At 41.4% G+C, this 23,987-nt stretch overlaps 2 protein-coding genes across 5 annotated transcripts in view; one reads left to right on the top strand and one right to left on the bottom strand.

The window, feature by feature from the left end:
- LOC131456969 (uncharacterized) overlaps nucleotides 1-5,293 on the bottom strand; it is a 63,509-nt gene extending 58,216 nt beyond the window's left edge. The window contains exons 1-2 of the mRNA XM_058625697.1: nucleotides 5,038-5,293; nucleotides 2,616-2,760 (exon numbers count right to left, since the gene is read on the bottom strand). Of these exons, the coding sequence (XP_058481680.1) occupies nucleotides 2,616-2,760; nucleotides 5,038-5,293 (401 nt within the window). The remainder of the gene's footprint in view (nucleotides 1-2,615; nucleotides 2,761-5,037) is intronic.
- Nucleotides 1-23,987, top strand: part of dlgap1b (discs, large (Drosophila) homolog-associated protein 1b) — a 118,209-nt gene that overhangs the window by 54,604 nt on the left and 39,618 nt on the right. For 3 of the 4 annotated variants that reach the window (XM_058631302.1, XM_058631284.1, XM_058631310.1), the window contains exons 4-5: nucleotides 6-91; nucleotides 21,324-22,440. In XM_058631302.1, coding sequence (XP_058487285.1) covers nucleotides 21,391-22,440 — 1,050 coding nt within the window. In that variant the 5' untranslated portion in view covers nucleotides 6-91; nucleotides 21,324-21,390. The remainder of the gene's footprint in view (nucleotides 1-5; nucleotides 92-21,323; nucleotides 22,441-23,987) is intronic. The other variant, XM_058631292.1, reaches the window with a different exon arrangement.

Here is a 23,987-nt window from a genome sequence, read left to right as displayed (position 1 = left end):
CTTAGGTGGAGAAATGTGCACGCATGGAGGACGAGGAGCGTGGAATTAATCACAGGAGAGGAAAGATACCGAAGATGAGACACTAAAGGAGGTGAGTTACACTTCCCCGCTCGTCGGCTCATTATACTGCCCACAGTGCCGTTTTATAAGTAGCTTTGAATGCAACTTTTATTGACGCACAGGGGTCAGCGAGCGCCTGTAAAGCGCAGTCTCACGGATTATTAACAAAAAAAAAATCTACATGAAAGAAGGACCTCGACCTGCGCTGTAACATCACCTGCGAATGCACAATTCACCTCTGACCTTGAATCTCTCCTCCCGTGCACCAACCGTAACCTTTTACTGCTCCTTTTTAGAGGAAATGAATCCGTCAAGCTTGACAGGCCGCCATTGATGGCAGCATGAATGAGACAGAAAGAGACACACAATCGCTGAGCAGAGAGTGACACGGGAGAAAATGGCAGGGAATATGGGGGGGGGTGGGCGGGGCCTGGGGGACAGTGGATGACAGAAACATGCAGTGCCGTGACAAACAGACCAAAATGTGATGGAGGTTTGTCACAGAGGCTGTTTGGATGATTTGAGGGACGGAGCAGATGGCGACGGTGAGAGGAACAGTTTAAAAAGTGTGTTAAAAGTGAAAGTGCTGATCGCGTCATAAGTCAATGCTCTCTAGTAATGTTGTGCAGGCAACAAAGAGAACGGAGAGCAAAGGCCTGCTTTTTAGAGCTATTTTAAGAAAGGGACATAAAAATGAATACAACCGTCCTATTCTGGCGTTCTAATCAGCTATTTAACACTTTTAGCTGCTGATGTCGTCCATCCTGTTCATTAATGTAAATCATTTCTGTCTAAATGATTAAAATTCATCCAGAGCAATGGGGTGACACTGTGAATCTCTCACATATGGCCGTTATGTTTACACAACGTAGCAGTTTTTGTCAAATAAATACGGTTATGCACGTATTTGTTGCATAACCTGGCTGTCAATTTGTAGCATTTGAATGAAAACAGTCAGAAAATGTGGTTTTTAGAATAAAACACTGTAGTTGTACGTGAACACCAGATTTTGCGTGTTCAATTTGAAATTTGAACAGTATGACACATATTTAAAATAACATTTGGTTAAGTCTATGTCTCAATGTGCAAAAAATGGAAACTATGTACAGGTGTTTTTCCAGCTCTCTCCTCTCTGGTGACAAAGACGCTGATTCGCCAGCTTCCTGCAACATCATTGGAACATTGGAATTTTTCCAATAGCACAAACCGCCGCGTAATTACAGAAATACAAACGTGTCGTCTTCGATACACTTGGTGGTAAAGAATTAAGTCACATGTACGAAGGGCCACGCATGAAGTAAAAAAGAATGATGTTGTAATATCTCCAGGTTTAGGACAGGTACTGGGTGTCCAGGTTTACGACCTGAGTTCTGTAAGTTCACTAAAGAGAGAGACTTATTGATGTTTTACTAACTTCCAGTCAAGAAAAAGAGTTCCAGCACCTGTTCACATTCCAACCACGTCTGAGACTGACTGTGCGGATTCCGCGGCAGCTTCTGTGGAGCGGTCGCTCTCTCTCTGATGGACACGTCGAGACGAAATGTAATCTGGACGGGATATTCCCACTTTATTCTTGAAATTTTGACTTCATGTATCCTTATGTAAACACAATACTCCTACGTCCTCCACTTGACCTCAGATTTATTTGATTACTTTCAGCCTTCGTGGTGACGCACAGTAGTTCCAGTTTCCTACAGGCTATGATTTAGTGTTGTGCAGATGAACGATGTGTCGAAGCATTAACATAATAATAATAATAATAATAATACAAACATGATACAGGCTGATTCTGTGATACAGAGAATTATTTCTCTCTCATACTTCCTGGCTAAGTAATTGATCTACTGTCTCTTTTCCCCAAAGTTGCATTTTATTCCAGGTTTTCAGTTTCATACAACAATCGTCAGCTGTTTTAAAATCTCTCTCTTTTTCTCTCCGAGCCGCACCGACATAATCATTGATGCACGAGATGCTGCACGCGATTAATGCCATTAAAACAAACAACAACTCCATAATTAACATGTTACCGCCGACAGTCCTATATTAGCATCTCTCATTACTGTTTTCTGTATCTTCTGGATGAATGGAGAATATAAAAATGTCCTGTTGGCTGAATCATAAATATGAATGAATGAATTAGTGTATGAATGGATGAATATCTTTATTTGGCGTGGCTTACAAGGAAAAACCAAGAAAATCAGAAATGTCGAGAAAATACGTGAAACATTGCATTTACAATTGTTGAACTAGGCTTTTAATTTGCATAATTTTACATTTCAAACTTTTTTTGAACTCCCAAAAGAGTTTGACACATTTCATTCCATAACATAACTGTTCTAAACAAGAGGTTTAAAACCCTGTTTAAACTTTAAAAATGCAAATAGAGCTAGTTGGAGGCTAGTTTTAAGTCGTATTTTAAAAATATCTAGTGAGCTGGCTTTTATAGGATCTAAGTTTGTTTTATTCCGACACGTTCATTATTCAATATCCGTGATTGGTTTGTATCGTCTGATCCACATTTCAATTAAAGGAATATGAGTCGTGCAGCAGCTTACTGTATGTAGCTGAATTGGGGTGGAAAAGAAGGAGCATTGTCACTGAGTGGTTGGTTGATAATGGAGGACTGGGATCCGGTCTCCGGCTCGGCTCTTGAGGACGAGCCAACCGGGATCTCTGAGGCCTGCAGTCGCTGCCAGAAAGCTGGGTTTACAGAGAGCACAGCTTAACCATTTGAATGCATATCATCCCACTGGCTCGGGTCATCGTCAAAGGTTATTTGAAAAGATGGTTCTCCCTCCTTTGCTCTCTGTCTCTCTCTCTCTCTCTCTCTCTCTCTCTCTCTAAGCCAATGTGTTGTGTATCCCACGGCGGCTCCGAGAGGGAGGAAAGGATTTGGCAGTCGGAGTGAAAGCTGACGCTGTGTCACACAATTTCCACTGTTCAAGCTGCAGTTTTCTTTTTTGCAGTTTAACATATTTTTTTTATGTATCTAGATGCCACACACTGAAAACAATATTTCTGGTCCTGCTGAAACAAACAAACAAAACTGTGTAGTGTGTGTTTGTGTGAAGATAAGGAAGTGAATAAGTGTGTAATTACAGAAAGGATAATCACATGGGTTTGGCTGTAATAATAATTTAGTGTTGTTGTAGGTAAGGTAGCGAGAGAAGCTGGTTTCTTATGAAAAATTCATATAAAGCACTGGTAAATACTCTGTTATCGCACAGCGTCCCCATTTCATTCATTCATAATAACCCATTTGCAAATTTCAATTAAATTCCAAAGTATTTGTTTTGATTATTTGTCCTTTAAGCACAAATGAAGCTCCACAGTTGTGGTTTACATCTTGAGCACCGTCTGTGGAAAACTCTAATAAGCCAGAAAGTTGATGTTGTTATTTAACACACTGTGTAACACCGCGGCGTCCCACTACTGTAAGTCAGGGATGTTATCTATTTGTAACGGAGCAAATTATAAAACGGCAAAGCCGATTTAACATGCTCGGTGAGCCGCGCGTCCCACAGTTCATTTGGCTGGTTATTAGACGCTCAACGGCAAATCACCTAGAACATCCTCGGTGGTTTGTTTTATAATTCCAGCTCTGCGTGTGCTGGGGGGGAAAATGAAGGAAAGACATTCGAGAAACGCTCCACTGTTAAAATAAAAAATAGGCTCAATATTCACTTTTATATTTGCACAAATTTGACAACAGCAGAATTAAACTATCCATGAAAGTTAGTCATTTTTGTGCTCATATTGTTTTAAATGTTACACTGACCTCTACGTGACCTGTGTGTCTTTTACTGTGAGGGACCAAAGAGGACATCGTATCGTCTCCACCTTTCACGTAAAAAAACCCCCAAAAACCTCTCCTTTCACATTATGGTACATATTTTCCCTTAATATTTTCCCTTAAGAGAGTCATGTACATGTAGCAGCACGGGATGTGTGACGTTATTGATAAGATAAAACCCACAGTGGTGTCACAATGTTTTATGTTAAATGTCACATCTGTAAGTATTTTGGTGTAAATGAATGTGTTCAAATTCGTTTGGCTGGTAAGCACATTTCACAAATTGACTCGGAACAATCAAGTTGAATTACAAGAAGCCTACAGCAAATAATATTTTGGTGGAATAAACCTATGATCCTATTTGGTAGCAGCCTAGAACTGCTGCAATTGCACCGCCCAGTCACCAAGTGGCGCTGTCGTGGGAAAGAAAAATGGAGGGGCCTAATTTTGCGGGCGTAAAACTGTGGGTATGAAACAAAGGGGGCTTCATTCTGCCTTTAGTTCCATACTATTGCTCACATCACTATCATTTTCATTTTCACATACAAAGTCATTCAGTGTCGCACATCTGCCAAGCCAGCGACCAAAAACTTAGTGTATCCGCAAGTGTCGGACGATAAAACAATCTCGAAACAGGATCGCAATAAACTGTAGCCCATAATGACATCTAAAGAATATGTTTTTATCTTGCCATTCCAGCCTTTTCCAACACTCCTGTGCTAAAAGTCCACAGACAGAAAAATGAATAGCAACACTTATAGGCAGGTTTTAAACGGAGACTGAAGAATGAGTGGGTGTATAAGTCATCATATATTCTTGGCTTGGCCTCTCACACACACACACACACACACACACACACACACACGTTCACTCTCGTCACACTAGTTCTCAACAGTTAGCTCGTGTTGTTGTGTTGACCGGCGAGAATGAATCACAGACAGAAAACGACTTCCAGGGGATGATATGAATCTCAATCTGAAGAATGTGACTGCGCTTCACTCACTCTGTCGCCCATTAGTCAGTTTATTCACTGCGTCTTTCATTTTCCCTTTTATTTTCCTACCCGTCCATCTCCTTTTTCCATTTAAATGCAGTTATTTATTATGGATTTTTTTTTTTGCTGAATGACATGTCGAGTACGGGAAAAAACCCGCTGAGGAAAATGGTCTCCATAATCTGAGTACCTCCATTCTTGAGCCTCTGATCGATGTCGACTAAGCCCAGTTTGACAGGGGGGACATGACGGAAGTCCTTCTTGATGGCAAAAGCCTCCCTGATGCCGTTTAGCTGAGTATATTCACGCCCTGTCTGTTTTTGCCAAGCTTTGAGGCAAGGTGAGGTCACCCGGGAGCGCTGGCTGCTAACTGTCAGGCCCCGGCACTCACCTGGTCTGACACCTGGTCTGACACCTGCTCTCTGTGCAGGCAGAGCTGGAATCATGCCTCTTAGCCTCTGCTCAACTGTGTGTGTGTGTGTGCAGCATGTTTATCTGTGATTGCCGGGCATCATTGTGAGAATCAGCGTCACCTGATCTTATGTGAGAAGACGGTAGGTTAGACTCCCACCTCCCCGCCCCCCTGCCTCCCCGCCCCCCTGCCTCCCCGCCCCTCTGCCTCCCCGCCCCTCTTGCTCAGTTGGATCTCACTGTCAGGCGTTTGTTGACATGTCCTCGATGTGACGTGCCACCCGCAGTGAAGGAGAGGCACATATCATCATCCTCAGAAGTTAAGCAGATACGCCATCACATTACTCTCAGTGACGGAGTCAAGGTTGTGTAATGAAAAGGTTTCGGTTCGTCGTCAGGCTATATTATGTAAATATTTCCTCCAAAGACATGGAAATCTAAAGGGGTTTTCTTGTGCAGGTCTGGTGACCTTCTTTCCTCCTTGCATGCTTAATTATTTCTCTCCGCTGTAGGGCTTCAGTTCATTTTATGCCCGTATGCAAATCAGGAGACATTGTTCGGCGTTAGGGTTTCACTGACACTGCGTTCATACATTATTTAAAGCGGCAGGGACTAACTTTTGTTGTTGTGGATGTTCATATTATTTGTGACCAGAAACAACGTGTCTGCAGCAGTGTCCGTCATCTGGAAATGGAAAAATTCTAATCACTGTGTTAGTCTGACTAAAGCTGGACTTAACATGCAAACATTGGAGTTGCATGTTAACCTTCCGTAGGACCAGAATCTGTCTTAATGCAATTTCTTGACTGATGAGAGACAGATCTTATGCTGTAGGAGCTTGAAGAATTGGATGTTTTTAAGTTGATGTATGGTAGAAAGACTGAATAGCGCTCCACATGCTAACTATGGATGGGATGATACAGTCGTACAATAGTCCTTTTAGACCATTTATGAACGTATGAAGCACATTGCACATGTGCCGAGTCATTGCAGAGACATAGATGTTGCTCTCCCAAAAAAGAAAGCTGAAGTGCTTTTGCTGATTTCTGTTCACATGTTTGCAGTCTGTGCATAGTGAAGCCCGCGATATATACTGTAGGATTTTTGGATTGACATATTCTGACCAACACTGAAACTGACCGGTCACACAGGAAACTGTCTAATGTCAATAAGCTGAACTCTACCCTTGTGTAACAGAGGTGGACGAACTTAATTCAATGATTAGATTCCCCAGAGTTGAACGGTCAAAGTCGTAGCTTAGCTCAGCTTAACTGTGCGTGGAAACTGATCGGCTTAATCAGCATCGGGCCTTTTTGACAGTTGTTAATAATAATATGGACATTTTGTGCTGCAGTTTTTTTTAGCTTCACATTGTTTGAGTTGAGGTTTTAACACATGAAAAAGTTTGGTTGAAACTATTATGTAAACAATAGTTTCCCCTGTTTCCTTGTGCACGTCTGTTGACCTTTGTTTTTCCTCTTGCAAGCGTAATTACGTTGTGAGCTGCAGGGCTTTATTTCATCACGTACTTAAATGCTAATCAAATAAATTATTGTTTGGTATCAGGTTTCACTGACACTGTTGATACATCATTTAATCTTCATTTAAGCGCATGCAGTGACTCATAAAAGTTTGATCAATTGTTTGGTGCCGTGCATAAAGTAGGTGTTTAAACTACAGTATAGCTGGAAGCATGTTATGACATTAGGCGTGTGCACTTGAGGTCGGCTCTGTTTCCTGATGTGCAGTTAACTGTGGAATCAGTTGCTTGAAATCACCTGACACTGTGGACGCCTCTGGCTATCGTCTGATGCTAATGCTGCCTGACAGTGGCGACGTATGTACTGTTTATGTACTGTGCAATCAAACACACGTACAGAACCACACAGATTCTGCCAGCAGTGTATTTAACACTGAGCAGTTTGTTTTCTAGAGTTAACTTCCATCCATGTGCTTCTCTAGCATGTGCGCGACTGTAAACAGCAGGTGTGAGGAAGCAGAGGCAGCGGTGCCATCGTTGTCTGCCACGAGTGCACGAGCGCAGCAGAAATACAAACACAGCGGAAGGAGGTTGACACGAACGGCATTAGCAACTTTTTTCCACATGTGGGCCATGGGTGCAGTTGATGGATGAGGCCGCAGTGTGTCTCTCTCGCTTGTCTCTCTTGGGTAGAGTTTACTCGTATCGGATTAGTCGGCCCAGATTTCACAGCCCGTTAACAAAAATACAAACACGAGGGTTATTATTCTGTGTGAGCGAGCACGCGTGGAAATGTGCATATCCAAATACGGGCTGATGCTTTTTTACCTGATGCTTTGATTAGGTCGGTTTGTTTGTTTGTTTGTTTGTTTTTTGGCAGACTCAGAATAGCTTTATGAATGTTACAGTCTCCAATTTTGAGAGGGATTGTGATGAAAATCCATATTAAACCAAAGGCTTTTTTATATCGTGTTAACACATGGTTAAATCATATTTTTGTCATTCTAGTGCAAAACAATAATGGATAAACACCACGTCCATATCCCATACTCGACACTCACTGGCGCGTATGGTGTAGGAGAAGTAACCAGTGATGAGTAAAGCAGTTGTTTTTCGGTGTAACTGAATCATTAGAATCAGTTCATTGAGAAGATTAGTTCAGTACTTCCTGTACAGACTGATTCTGACACAGTCACGGCCGCCAGCTTTCCTCAGCGCTGTCTCTAAATACACCAGACTCTGTTAAATGTTGACATTTTAGAAATGTCCTTGCTAAATGTTGAAGATTAACGGATGTTTTCAGGATTTTTAAGTCTTTTTGAACTGATCTGCAGTTCGCTTTCATTCCTGTGTCGGACGTTATGCTCATGACTCTTTCTGTTTGTTTGTACTGTTTATTCCGAATATGCAAATAGCCAAGCTGTGCTAGAACTGTATAATGGAGAAGTGTCATGAGAGTTATTTTAAGTTCCAATAAAGGAAACCCTGATGATGTTGGTATCTGCTCGATCTCACAGACAACCGTGTCCGTCAGTCAAGCGGCGCGTTAACTTCAGGAAATGTATCGATTAACTTACAGAAAGTAGGAAACTCCACAGTTGAATGGTAGCATCTCCGCTACTTGCAGCCTGGTATAAACGTATTAATCTCCCTGTGTGGTCTCGAGGCTGCAAGACGCCGCTGTCACTGCCATCATCATCCTCCAAGTCTCGCAGGTACATCATTTCCTCACAGTTGACAGATTATTGTTACTTGGGCACAACTCGCATTTTATTGCGATGTTCGGCAAATGCTCCCACGAAGCTAACGCTCTCTGTTGTGTCACTTTGCCGACTGAGCTGCTGCAAACTCATGTAATCATACAACCGCCGCATGGAGACAGGTGTCTGTGCGTCTCCCTGTCAAACGTTATAAAAACTAAAAGCTGCTTTTCTTTTTCTATTTTTTTTTGCCACACAAAATAAATAAAGTCATAAAAACAAATGGTATTCCATTTGAAACCCCTGCTCAGTGGTCATGTATTAATGGGGAACAGTTAGAAAGACCCACAGTGTGTTAGGAGGTGATTGGATTGGAACATTCATGTTTAATTTCCCATGTGTGTCCGTGTTGCTCTGTATGTGTCATGTGTGAGTTATATCATCGTCATACTGGTAAAATGATTTGATCTCTTGTTCTTTTGTGGATTAGACATTTGTCATCCTGGAAGAGACGAATTCCTTTAGAATAGACAGCTGTCCTAAGATAAAGGTAATTACTCAAAATATTCTATTGATTGTCGATGGCCGTTCCAGAGCCATCACACACTATGATTAATTATGTGTCTACACTCGTTCACAAAGACTTTCTTCTCCTAAGATGCCATTTCTAAGTTGTATTTTCATTTATTCTAACATTATTTTTCATCAAACCAGACGTACAACAATTCAACTGCTCTTCATTGTGAATTATCAATGAATTCTATTATATTCCTTTCATCACTTGAGTAATTTAAAATGTGCGAACCCTTAATAAAAGGTTTCAAATCAAAATTTCTATCCTAAAAAAAGGTTGATGCGGTCAGGGTTTGGTCTGTTTTTTTTTTTTTTTTTACAATTTCTCTCATCCCCCCCCGTGGATACATGAAGCTCTAACGCATAAGAAATAGCAACTTCTTTTTTTTTTCCTGTCCACACACATGATCCCAGAGCGATTGGTACATATGAGTTCTCATTAGCTGGGGTGAAACACATTGCTTTCCACCAGAAAATCCATTTGTTTCCATGGTGATGCCGTCCTCCCTTGTCCAATTTCCTTGGCTACTTTTTTATGGATGGGTTTATTGAACTTTATTAAAAAGAGAAAGAGACAAGTTGGTAATTTCTCAACCTCTGTAACATCCAGGGTTTGCGAGGTAGATCATTCAGAAAGGCTCAGAACGATAGTTTACTCATATAAAGCATCGTTATCCACTAAAACACCCTGGATTTGGCTTTGGGGAAATAAATTAACCTACACAATTATGTTTGTTTTCACCCTTGTTTTTATTCACTACTTTGTCTTATCTGCAACTGAAAAGTGGGACATTTATGTCTCAAAAAATGGGAAGTTAAACTCAGCGAATGTGTTCCAGTCAATTGGGGTTAGGGTTAGGGTTAAAATGAATTGTAAAGTTAATATTTTTGCTTCATCTGGGACTTTTATGACACCCCATATTCCAACAGAAGAGGAAAAAATACAAACACACAAATTAGGAAATGGAAAAAAAAAATAATTATCATCATTATTGCATAGAACAAACAAAAAGTTGAGCCCCAAACAAATGAAATAATGAAAAAAAATACATACAAGTACATGAAATAAAGTATAATAATAAGAAAATAGATTTTGTGGAAATATACATATAAAAAAAGATAATAATAATGATAGTTCATGATCAGAAAGGAAAATGTTCTTTAGAGTTAGTGTAAGTTTCCAAAAAATAGTCAAGTTTCATTAAAGCTTTTCCGATGACACCTCTGTAAGATGAAGAATTCCTTTGACAAATCAGGTGACTGCCCTTATTAGATCTAACTAAATAAACCAGGTAGGAGCTGCCGTTCATTCTTAAATCCCACCGCCTGCACATGATGGATTCAACCTTAAGACGCACAAAAGCAATCTGACTGAAGCCACAGCCTTTTGTGATGGAGTCAAAGCCAAGTGTCGGATACGTTCACTTCAGTCTTTTCCCTTAAAAGATCAAGGGATTCCTGAATGAGTTTTTTTTTATTCTTCTGGATATATATATATATAAAAAAGGTTATACTGTCAGAACTTTATTATTTAATTTCATCTAACTTGATTTTCCACATGAAATGACAACATGAATCCATCGTATCGGATTTCACTGGGATTCAGTGACGCCCCAAACAATGTACGCAAGTGAAACTCCAGGGCCTGAAATGTTCTGGTCCAACGAGGAATAAGATGAATGGGAGCTGCAGGCAGAGTCGTGCAGGCCCTCGCAGCAGCCGTGCTGACAGAAGGTGGCGCTATGCCCTTGACTTAGTTTTCATGTCCTTCCTGTTTTGTGGCAAAATGGTGGCTAAATTCAAAATGGCTGAAAATTCATGTTCGTAGACATGGTCAGTGTCGGTCTCTTGTGTCACGTATGACGTTTCGAGCAGATCGGTCAAGTTACAGGGCATTTGCTGTTTCGTGGCGAACAGTCTAGATCCGCCAAAATTGCGATGGTTGCTGTGGCCACGCCTTTTTGAATCTGTGATAACAACTTGGCATGTTTGATGAGTCTAGTTCAAATTGACATATTTTCACGTTAGTACGATTAACGTGCTCAGACGAGTTTGTTCATTTACGAAACATGCAAATCGCCAAGATGGATGTCAAATTCAAAATGGTTGATTTCCTCGGGAGGCCCTCGGGAACCTGGAATAATTACTTAACCTAAAGTTATCTTTTATTCTGTTCTATGTTTCAGAGAACTGGCAGGTTTGAGTAAATCTCACTGTACTCGCGTAGTTGTTTTGCGTCGGTCGCGATGTAAACTCTGTGTCTCCACAGACACGAAAACAAAACACAGCTATCCTATAAAGGACAGAGAGTCATGCGGAGCTATTAGGTTTAATCAGCAATGTGAGAACTTATATGAAAAAGTTCCACACTTTGGCTTTAAAATGACTTTTGATTTCCACACTCATCTGCCCACGTTTCTAAAGTCAGAATGTGGTCTTTTGTATTTCTCTGTACGAGTGGCAAGAGTCTCAGTGACAGCTCCGCCTGAAACGTCAGCCTTTCTTTCTTTCTTTCTTTATTTCTTTCTTTATTTATTTCTTTCTCCTAGACTTAAAGCCTTTAATTTGTTTACCTTGATCAGAGTTCATCACAAGAAGAATTTGTCTCCAGAACGTCTTTGGCGGGTCCTGAGCTATGACTCACCACAGTCACGCCATTCGTCACAGAGACCCTGACAGTCGGCCTAATTAGTTTGCTTGTGACAAAGGAGCTCTCTTGTGGAAACCGCTGACATCAATCCATCCACTGAGGCATATGTTTTCATAATGCAGCAGATACAGTGAGCACAAACATGGCCGTTAGCTGTCGGCTATGACGCGATCGAACGATTCCTTTGGTTATGAAAGAAAAGCCTTAAATATTAGCCGAGTTTGTCGTCAGTTGTTGTTCTGGTCAGATACTCTGTAGTTTTAAAAGTTGGCAGTGTTTGAATTACGCTTGTTTAAATGGAAGTTAAAATGCTGAAGGTTAGTGGACGTGGATCATGTTGATGATCTGTGTTTCCCAATCCTCAAAAGTGTCTTATTTTAAACTCACTCTTGGGACTTCTTGTTTCCAGGTAACGTGGAGTATGTGACTTTTTTTGTGAGGTCCCCTCATTCCCTTTAAAACTCATTCATTAAATAATTAATCAGTGATTTATTGGGATATTCATATTTACATACCCTTATTTTGAAGAGAAGATTATTCTTTCATACTAAAAAGGGATTTCATGACTGAACATTCATCACAGGCTCCTGTATCGTATTAAAAAAAATATTGACACATTGTGTAAAATATGTAAAACAATTGATATTACATAAAACTATCATTTATATGTAATACTGCCCTCTGTGTACAAAAACCTTTTCTTTTCTTTTCTTTTCTGTCACTTTGCCATTTCTGTGTGACTTCTATCACGTCAAGGCATTCCTAGTTGTAATTTTACAATACAACCAAAAGCAATTATTCTGCCAGACAGGACAGTCAATGGATGTGTCATCCACCATTTAAGAGTCATTTTAACAGCGAGACATGAAATGTTGTGCTTCCCAGTGTCTCCTGACATCCCTAAAAGCCACTTCTACATAATCCAGAAACACAAAAAATATATTACCCGGTTCCCTAAATGGCTTTCTGGCCCTCGGTTGTCTTTTAAATGTTCTTAGACATCACTCTCTTGGGGTTTTATATTTTAATGCACTGTTCACACATTCACAATGAGAAATCCTCTCTTAGTGTTTCTCTACCAGCTGCAGCTCTTTCCTCTCTCTCTCTCTCTTTCGTTCTCTGTGTGTGATTCATTTTGAGATATTACAGCTTCAAATATTCATGCAGTTAAATATTTATAGTTGCTGGTGAGTTTTGTTAAAGCTGCTGTATGTGTGGTTGTCAGAATGTCTGAAATATAACTCGTGTGCGTTAATGAGCGTCTGCAGAAAAGCAAACGGCTTATTTTTCACTAAATTGACCACTCGCTCTCCGGGAAAGCCTCATTTCAATTATCTTGTTTATTCTACAACATGTTGCTCAATTTTTGCTCTTGATTTTTAAAGAGTTGTTTAAAAATCCAATTACAAAACAATTTAAAACAAGTGTTCCCCCACGCAAGTCGGAGAGTGCAGCAGTGTCCTGACCTCACGGTCTCCCTCACTCAACACTCTTCACTTTGTATTCAATAATCCCTGTCCAAAATGACTGCAAAGCCACAGCATAGTAATAATAACGTGTACGTGTTCAGGGTCGGTCTGTTGTGTCACGTATGATGTTTCGAGGCAATCGGTCAACGGATATATATATATATATATATATATATATATATATATATATATATATATATATATATATATATATATAAAAGTTTTTTATATAAGAGTTTTTTTACATGTTAACATACTCAAAAATTACCGCAAAGCCACAGATATAATAATAATAATCTGAAGGAACATGCTCCTCGCACAAATTTGTGCCAGGAGCCGTTTCTATATAGATGTAATTTTTTCTTTTGCCAGGAGCAAATATGATGGGACTTAATTGTTTCATCTTAATTGTTTCATCTTACTTGGACAAAATCTGTAAAGACATTTTATTTTTTAGTTTTTTTTTCAAACGTCACCTTTCATACCTTTTGTGTCAAAATGTAGATATTTTAATATCTGCAGTCACATGGATCCAAAGATATATTTGCATGGCTGGAGGGGAACAAACACCCCAGGTCGTGTGTGCGCACAGGTCTGGACCCAGAAGAACTCTTCAAATAACATAAAATAAAATAAAATAAAAATGCCTGAGGCAGAATGTGAGAGCACACAACCAGGAATAACTTTCCTTTATAAGTGGAAAACGGGGCATTTTAATCAAATATGCAAGAAATTGTGCAATTAAAAGCACATACACATGTCATTCATCCATACGGATCAAATTCACAACTACATTTGACCTGATAACTTTGAGAAACGTATTTATTTATTTATTCATACTAGGGACATTGAATATTAATGACTTTTACATGTTAATATGCCATATTATATATGTACATATATAGCCACTGGGTAATTTACATCTGTCATCCCTAGGCAGAAAAGAAAAGACAGAATAGGAACAGTATTAGTAAGATACAAGGACACAAACATATGGCTTCACACACACACACACACACACACACACACACACAAGGATATGCTACATAAACTAAGGTGATTTGGTTCCTCGTGGAGAGGAGATTGGTCCTGATTTCACTCGTCGCAGAAATCATTGCCAGGTTTTAGAGAGAAGTGGAGAGCGTTTGTAGCCTCTAAAGACCTCCGTCTTTAAAAACTCACATTTGATCTTGATAAACCAACTCCAATCTGAACAGAGAGGGTGTCACTTTACGTTTTCTCCCCACCTTCTTTTATCTGCTTTGGTTTCTCTCATGTTTACTTCACCGCTGTGAGGCTATGACGTCCAGGACTGATTATTATTGTGTGAGATTATAAAAAATATATATTTTCCATTTATCTGTCTCCACCCAAAGAAACAGAAACGGAATTTTTAAAGAACAAACCTGCTGTGCTGATGCAGAGCAGGTGCTAATGGACATTAACATTCATAGCGGGACGTGTTTTTATCTGCTCTACATTTTTTTTTTCTTTGTTTGCACACCTTGTCGTTCGGTACACAATCGCTCTCGTTGTAATGAAGTCTCGGCGGTATTCACCGCTTCTTCACACAAAGTGGAAGGAGTGGCTTGTTTGAGTTCTTCTTTGTCACTTTAATTTGTCGGTTGTGTGTTGCGTTTATGTGCTGTACGTCTCACTGTAGATCTCTTGTGTGGCTTATTGAGACAAATTCCCATAGGTGACGATTGATTATTCCCTGACCCCATCTGTTAAAACATCTGTACAATCTTAGCACGCCATGCAAGCGGTTATCGGCCCATGCTTAACCTGCATATTGAAGCTGTTTGTTAGGCTTTAATGAGTCAAATACTTGATCAATTACATCCTCTCCCTTAACCCTTTAACACCTCACCCTCAAAATGACCTGTTTTTGGCTTATTTTAACCATAAAAGGACCAGGAAATGTCCTGGAACTAAGTGCTTTTGCCGATGTTTTTTCAGAATAACTTCCAATTTCAAATGAAGAAAAACAAAAAGGTTTATTTAGAAAAACACATTTTGAAATTTGAACAGTATAAAACGTATTTAATATAACATTTGTGTGAGTCTTTGTCTCAAATGTCCAAAAACAGTTTTCAAAAAATGGAAACTTATGTACAGGTGTATTTCGAACTCTTTCCTCTCTGGTGACAAAGACTCTGATTCGCCGGTTTCCTGAAACAGCGCGAGTGAAATTACCGTGATTACAGCTTTCAGAAACTGTCAGAATTGGCACAAACCTTGGTCTTAAAGGGTTAATGAGTGTAATACTTGATCAATTACATCCTTTTCCTTCACGGTGCGACAGCGAGTATATACTTTAATGATAAATACACATGTTCAGCAATCAGTAAATCTGTAAATTCCTCTTTATATGTATTTAACTTTACCTTCACAAGTAACATTCTAAGTCTGAGAGCATTTTTTTTATCTCCCAAAAGCAATTATAACAGTTCAAAAATGCTATATTGACGACAGAGCCGGCAGTAAATTACTGAAGGGCTTCTCGAGATAAGGGATGTTCTCCCTCGAAAACATTTTTTTGCACCTTGACTGGTCACTTATCTTGTGAGCCTGACTGTGAGTTGCCAAGAAGGGCAGCAAGGACCTTAACTCTCCAAAAGACACCACCAAACAGGCAGTATTTGCATACATTTTAAATGTAAATGGTGGTACATATAAAGTCTCCTCCCGTTAAACAGTTTATGAGCGTTAATTTGTCTCAATGGAGGACTTTGTCTTTGCGTAATGGACGAATTTGAACATGAAATTACGTCCACGGAGAGAACAATGGGAGCTTAAAAAGGAGGTGGTCATTATTTTTAATAGAGGCAAACACGAGAACAATGCGGGGGGAGATGGTGTGGGCACATTGTGAGACAATGACATGACAAAATTCTGCAGGTGCAAGGTGTAAGAGGAATCTGTTCAGCGCTAACGCTGTCTGTCCAAATGACGTCCAGCGGTGTGTAATCAGGCTTCTGAGGTTGATGTTAATTTGCGTGATCAGATGGAAACCTTGACGAGAGATGGGACGACATATGATTACATAGCACATTATGGAGAAAAAAGAATTGCATTAAGGAAAATAGTTCATATGAGCGAACTGGAAATCCAGTCCAGCTCACCGTCCTGCAGCCCCCACTGATTTTGTGCCTCAAGCAGAAGGCTTCATCTTTTCTATTCATTCATTTTCACTTTAAAAATGCCCATGAACAGTGAACACTTGCACTGTTTCAGGAAGCTGGAGAAACAGCGTCTTTGTCACCAGAGAAGAGCGAGTTGGAAAAATGCATTTTTGCATTTTTTTTGGCCTGTTTTTACACATTGACACAAAAACTCAAACAAACTTTATTGTAAATATGTTTTATGGTGTTCAAAATTCAAATTTAACATGCACAATCTGTTGTTTGTGTACAACTGCAGTTTTTTTGTTTCTCTACAATCTATTTCCATTTTTTTTTTTTAAATAGTTAATACCCTATTTTGACATGCACTTAATTGTAAATAACTGCCAGATATTGAAAGTAATTCTGGAAAGATGGTCAAAATCACTTGACATTTTTCTGGCACCTTTATGGTTAAAATAAGCAGGACATTTTGAGGCTAAGGTGTTAAAGGGTTAAAGCCGAATTTTACAAATATTGCAAAACATATTGAGAATCCCAGTTTTCATTATTAGATAATGATTATTTATCATTTATAATGATTATAATGGGAAGCGTTAAACATCAAAACCCCAATCAAACCTCAAACTATAATTTGACCAAAAAAGTTTCAATTGAGTCGGTAATGACTGCTAATATTTCTATAAATAACTGAGCAAGATTTCACTGATCTGATGGGAAACATTACAAACAATGATGTGTTGTTGAATATTATATCAGTTATATATTGAACTTTGCTTGTATTGATATGGAGGGAAATTCAAATCCCGTCCTACATTATTATTGAATTATAGCCCCAGCTGTACTTTAGCACCATGAATGAAATATTACACCGTGTCAGAGCTGTAATATAATGTATCCATATGAGGCTATTCACTATTGATATTCACTCTACCGGACACAACTGGGTCAGTTGGCTTTGATGGACTTACAGTATAATGCATGAGCACAGCTGTCTGTGAGCTTTCCCTCCATGTCAGTGTTTGTCGACATGACAGTCGCGGCAGAACCAGCAGACTTCTCTTCTTCATGTTGATAAACTGCACTTTACACGCTGGCAGCATCGGAATGCAGCATGGACAAGCAGGCTGTCAGATACACTGTGTGTGTGTGTGTGTGTGTGTGTGTGTGTGTGTGTGTGTGTGTGTGTGTGGCTCGCAGGCAGAAAGCCAGCATGACCCAACTTCAGCTTTTCAGCTTTAGTGCAGTCAGTGCCGCAGACAGCTGTGCCACAAACACCGCGAGGCCCTTTTATTTAGGTCACGTTCTGTGCTTCGGCAGCCAACAGAAGAGATCTCTGTCAGCTGCAATGAATACCTTTGGTTGGACGCAGCCCCGCGTTTCAAGTGCCAGGCAAGAAGCGGACACCGTGCGTGCCTGTTTTGTGTGTGGCGTCTGCTTTGTGAGCGTTTGCCCTCATAGCCTAAGCAGACCGTAGATGGGGGTTGGGATTAGGGTTGCCAGTCAGGCCAGGTTCTCTCCGGCTTCCTCCCACAGTCCAAAACTATGCAATATGTGGATTAGGTCAATTGGACACTCTTAATGAACTGTAGGTGTGAGAGTGTGAGAGTGAATGGTGAATTGCCTCCATGTGGCTCTGTGATGGACTGGTGATCCTCATGTGGAGGATAGAGCGGTAGAAAATGGATGGAAGTCGGTGCAAAACCGTTACAGAAAAATGACAGATTAGTGAATCACTAAAGAAGATGTTTGCGATTCGTATGAGGGAAAATATAACCCTTCTCCATCTGTTTGTCATTCATTAATATCCAACAGAAATGTGCACTTTAATTGGTAGCAATGGAGACGCGGCAAGATTTGAAGGTAAAATGGAGAATGTGAAAAAAAAGATGAAGAAGATTGCAAAAATATAATAATATATTATCGATTTTTAAACCGATATTTGTTTGATAGAAAGTTCGAAAGTTTGGTTCATAGAGCCGTGTTTCCACTACATGGTCCCAGCTCGCCTCGCCTCGACACAGGTTGGTTTTCCATTACGGTCCTCAGAGTGTGGGGTCATCACAGCGGCAAAAGAAGACACACACAAACTAGTGGCTTGTAATACAGTTGTTTTCGATGTACTGAATCATTAGAATCAGTCTATTAAAAAGATTTGTTCAGTACTTTCAGCGGTGCTGTTGCTAAATACACCTGACTCAGCAGACTCCTCAAATGACGAGATTTTGGAGATTTCCTTTGCTAAATGTTTAAGATTAAAGATTAACCCACGTTTTCAGCATTGTTAAAGTCTTTTTAACTGGGCTTACACGTCGGCATTGTTCGGCTTGACTTGTGTCTCTTCCTGCGACGGCACTCTGACCAATCAGTGGCCGGCAGTCTGACGACGTCACGCATAGTATCGGCCTGAGGAGGTAGCCTACTAAATAAAAGTACCACGTTCCAGGTACTATCGCTGATGGAAAAGCAAAATGGCTGTGCCGTGCGGAGGCGAGTAGAGTCGCACTAGTGGACACACGCCAATAGAAATACTGTAAAACAGTGAAAATGCATCTTTTACTCAAATGTGAAAGGAAAAGTGAATAGGAATTGTGTAAGTGAATTGGGCAATGTGTGTAAGTGCAATAATTATGTTAACAGTATAACTGTATAACAGGTATGTGTGTGGGTTGTCGGCGGAGAGAAAAAAAAACAACAATCACAACACAATTGAGCTCAGTGACACTGTTAAAGTTATTACTGTTTTCTCTCTTTCACTGTGGTCCCTTGTTGAAACTCAGCAGGGCGTGGATTATTTCAAGTCGCTGGGAAAATGAAGCAAGATTACATTTAAAAAAAAAAAATACTCTGCAAGTGTCCCCAAGTTCTTAAAAGTAAGGTTTGTTAAAAAGCTATGCCGATGGAAGAAATGAACTCGTTCTCCTGAGTCTTGAGTTCCTAACAATACCTAAACCGGTAAAAACCATTTAACCCTGGAGTGAATGACCATTAAACACATTCCTACTGGTCAGAAATCCATTTAAACCAGGATTAAACTCTTTTTTGATCAATGGAAATGGTACGTGTGCGTGTGCATACTACTGTATTATGTTTCGCCCTGGCAATAACACAACTTTAATGTATTGCTTTAGATTTCTCCTGGAGTGATTTGATCGTCAGGTCGAGTACACACCAGGAAAACCGTATGAATATTTTCCCCCTAACATTTCATTTAATCCAGCAGCCGGTTTACACTCACGTCAAAGAAAACAATAAATCTGACTCACTCAATATTCATACACATAAATACATTCCGCATGTGCCCTACACGGTGTCCTCCAGTTATGTAAAGTACTTCCACTGCTCTGTCTTCTTCATTGTTTCTCCCTTCACACTTCCTCCTCCCCCTTTTCTTCTATTTACCACAGCGGCTTGTAATGAATTCCCGGGCTCAACCACACAGCTGTCGCGGTTCTGTCGGGTTCTGTGTCCCTTAGATGGGCAGGGAAAGCGGTTTAAGGGCACTGATGGATGTCGTCGTGTGAGGCAAAAGTCGTTTATTGCCGGGTTGCCTTGGCTGGCCCGGAATCTGTCAGCTGGGGTTTACTGACCAATTAGTTTGCCCTCCGAGTATAAATGGAGGTATGGGGTCAAAATGTAGAATCGGGCTGAAGCTGAAGGTGCACTTCAGTGCACTGTTTTCTCACATCTGTTGTCTCCGTTGTTCTGGATTAAGATTAAAAGACTGGATTAAGTGGCAAGCGAGTGTGGCGTGACATCCATAAGAATCTCATCTCCTTTGTTTTGAATCCTCGAGATTTGCGTTTTTGGCCGCCACCATGTTGTCGTTTATGAAACCAGAGGGTCACAAATGTCAACTGTAACACTGGTGTGTCCACTCATATTGTCCTCTAAATGGGAGGTTAATATACACATTTAACATCATTTATATATATATATATATATATATATATGTATATATATATATGTATATATATATATATATATATACAGTAGGGGGTAGCCATGCCCTCCCTCCTGTTACAAGCCAAGCTCCCTTTCCACTTGGTCATGTGCTAACTAACGTTAGCGATTTAGACCATTAATGGTTAATCAATTAAGAAATAGGCTCATTTTCTCATGGACCTCCATCCAAATGTTCTTTTTTTCTGCCACCAGCAAAGTGGTTGCTGTTAATTTTGACTTGCAGGACTGCAAGTCAATTTATATATTCCTGGTTTGCCAGGATTACGACTCCCGTAGAATACTGAACAAACTGCCGGCCACTCTGGTTGATGCCAGCCTTCCTCTGTTGAGCTTGTTCACTGACGGACTCAAAAAGTCCTGTGTCCCCTGAGCCATCAAATTGTACAACTCTGTCTACTTTTGGAGTAGAGATGATGTAGAAAATGAACAGGACCACAATGCATTGCAATGGTTGGCATGACTCTGTGTACCTTTAATAGAAATGTGTATTATCCTTAATTTTTTCTATATATTTCTATAAATGAAAGCTTATTTTTCTATCGCTCCATAAATCTGCATTCCCATCACTAATTGCTCATTATGTACACTTTAGCTGGCTTGCACTGATGCTTCGTTTGCTGTAGTATATACAGTAGCACGTGAACAACTTAAGCACACACTTGAGCTTGGAAACACATTTGGACACCTCCTCGACACCTTTTTTTTCTTTTGTTTCTCTCCTTTTCTTCAATCATCTGTCATTTTCTCGCTGAGAGCAAACAGAGCAGAGGAAGAGGAAGAGTCGAAGCTTCAGGAGAGATACTGATGTCAGGGACCACATGCCAACCCGACGGCTATATTTAGAGCTGCTCTTTTTGAAGTTATGAAGGGTGCAAGTAAAAAGGTTGAAAGAGAAGAAAGGGCCCAGTTCCCATCAACATCAGGTTCCCCCCACCCCCCACCCCTCTGTGAAGTAGTGATTCTTACTCACATTAAAGCAGATGAAAACATCAGACTGTTCTTTTGAGTGTATGTAAATATGAGATATTTATAAATCTCTCTTTTTTCTCTTCTTCCTGTTTGTTTGTCTCTTCCTCCTCATTGCTGTGTTTCTTTGTAGAGCTAGTTTCGGGGCCTGTGCAGACTTCTGGCGGCAGCGGTTGGATGTGCATGTCGACGCAGCCACGATGACTATGAAAGGCCTGTCCGGCAGCCGCAGTCACCACCACGCGGTGACCTGCGACCCCTCTTACGACTCCATGACGCTGGGGCACTCGCACTTCCTCAACGCCGGGGAGGCTCACCCTGCTGACCACACCTGCTATGCACAGCGCAACTCTGAGTGCAGCGCGTACCCTGATCTGGCCAGCTGCACCTTCCCGCGCAGACATTACAGCTCCCACCACGAGCTGAAGGAGGAGTGCAGCGCTCTGGTGCCTTACACAGGGCCAAAGGGGGGCAGTAAGGGAAGCGGGGGAGGCGGAGGAAACAACACTCGCATCGCCTCTAACCTGCTGGAGCAGTTTGAGTGCCAGCCACCGGCACGGCATGAAGGCTACCACACACTGCAGTACAAGCGCACTGCAGTGGAGCACCAACGCAGTGACAGCCCGGGCCGCATCCGCCACCTCGTTCACTCTGTCCAGAGGCTTTTCACTAAGTCTCACTCTCTGGAGGGGCCCTCGGGGTCTGGTGGAGGAGGGAGTGGGAGGATGAACGGCAGCAAATCCAGTCCCGATGATCCTCCCTCTTCCTCTGGCACGCTGAAGCACAGCAAGCGCAGCAAGAGCAAGGACCGCTCAAAGTCGGAGCCCAAGATGCGCACCGCCATTTCGGGCTACTGGAGCTCGGACGACACGCTCGACCGGGAGGTCTGCCTCTACCACCATCACCATGCAGGAAGCACCGGAGGCCTGGCCTCTGGGGTCATGACGATGGGCCGCCACCCGGACAAATCTCAATCTCAGTACTTCATGGAGTCCTACAACACAATCAGCGCCCACTCTCTGAAGACGTCGCGCAGCAACAACGACGTGAAGTGCTCGACGTGCTCCGGGGGCAGCGGCAGGGGGCTGCCGCTGGTGAGCGCGCTGGACAGCCAGGTGCAGCTGAAGAAGAGCTCGTGGTCCTCGACTCTGACGGTGAGCAGAGCAAGAGAGGTCTACCAGAAAGCCTCAGTCAACCTAGATAAAGCTCTAGTGAAAGCCGAGCAGGGACGCACCTGCCACTTCCTACAGGTAGGACCGTTACTGCAGCCCCACCTACTGCATGACATGCTCCATGCATCATCCGGGCGCCAGCTGCTCCTCCATGCTCCGGTTTTTCTGCTTGTTTTGAGCCTGTGTGAGGTAGAGAGGAGAGCGCTGGCCCTGATCCCATCCTGTGCTCCACTGTGTCTCACATGATCACCGCTCTCATGCTGATTTATCTCCCCGTATCGTCATCAACCTCTTTTTTTTTTTTTTACAAAATCCTCACACGTCGTTTACTTTTCTGTGTTTTTGTGCCATGCATGAACATATTTCATTCCATCTGTGTTGTATCAGAAGTGTCAGGTCTGTGTGCTTTGTGTTTTGAGCTTTTTTCACCTTTACTGGAGGATTAAATCCGACATAATCCGACAGGTCAGGTTTTCATGTAGCCTTGCCCTGAATTGGCGTGTGTTATGCTGAGAAAAGCAGATCGGTTAATGGTGTGAAAACAGATTAGAATCCAGTTTTCAGGTGGCTGTTTGTGGATTTTAACAGATTATAATCTGTTTGCACAGCACTGGTGGTCAGAGCAGCGGTGGCGTACGTGCACGAGCATTATAAGACACATGGTGCAATAATAGGGCCCTGCTATGAGATTAGTGCAAGAAACAGAGGTGAGCAAAGAAAGAAAGGAGCAACAAAATGTTTCAGTCCCCAAGCCTATACTCATACATACTCATTAAAGTTCACAGACACACACACACACACACACACCTACAGTACATGTAAACACATCATCAACCCACTTAATTCTGCTTCTCTTGTTCTGTTTTGGAGAAGATGAAAGTGTTGCGTAGATTTCCTCTCATCAGAGTGAGCTGCAAAAATAAGCGTGAAGGGAGAATTGGAGAGTGAAAGTAGGTGTGTGTGTGCGTGCATGCGCGCTGTTGAGAAAAGGACCAGGGAACAAATACAGGCAAAGGAAGACGGTGTGAAAGGGAGTAAAAGTCGTAAAGCAACAGAGAGAGAGGGAGCATGAAAGACAGAGAAAGTTCTGTGTGGCTGTGCATTTTAACAGCCTGGAGAACAGAGTGTGCACATCAAGGAAGGATGTTGTCACTGCAGCGTTTCTCTCCGTCTCAAAGAGCCATCGCTTTTCACTCGAGAAAGAGAGAGAGAGAGAAACACAGAAGGAAGGAAGGAAGAAAATAGACTTGCCAGAGAAGCAGCGTGGAGAATGAGTCTGCAGACGAATTGTGTGTATGTGTGTGTGTGTGTGTGTGTGTGTGTGCGAACACGCTCGCACTCCACGTGCACTTTTCTGTAACATTCACAGGTTAGAGCGTCTCAGACGTGTCGTACGTCACGCTCCGCTGTGGAGATAACAGGATTAAAAAGCCTTAAAAAAAAATAAAATAATGTAGATTCACAGTAATTCAATTCTTCTGACGTCATCACTGACCCAGTCTTTTCCCAAGATGTTAACACAGTCGGCAGTTGCCCCTGACATCAGGGTCAGTTTGGTTTCCTAGCTACACGCCAGTCTGTTGAATGCACTTTCTCTCTCTCTCTCTCTCTGTATCTCATTTCTT

This window comes from Solea solea, chromosome 1 (genome assembly GCF_958295425.1).
Source record: "Solea solea chromosome 1, fSolSol10.1, whole genome shotgun sequence".
In the NCBI taxonomy this organism is placed as follows: domain Eukaryota; kingdom Metazoa; phylum Chordata; class Actinopteri; order Pleuronectiformes; family Soleidae; genus Solea; species Solea solea.
This window is presented reverse-complemented; position numbering and strand designations above follow the sequence as displayed.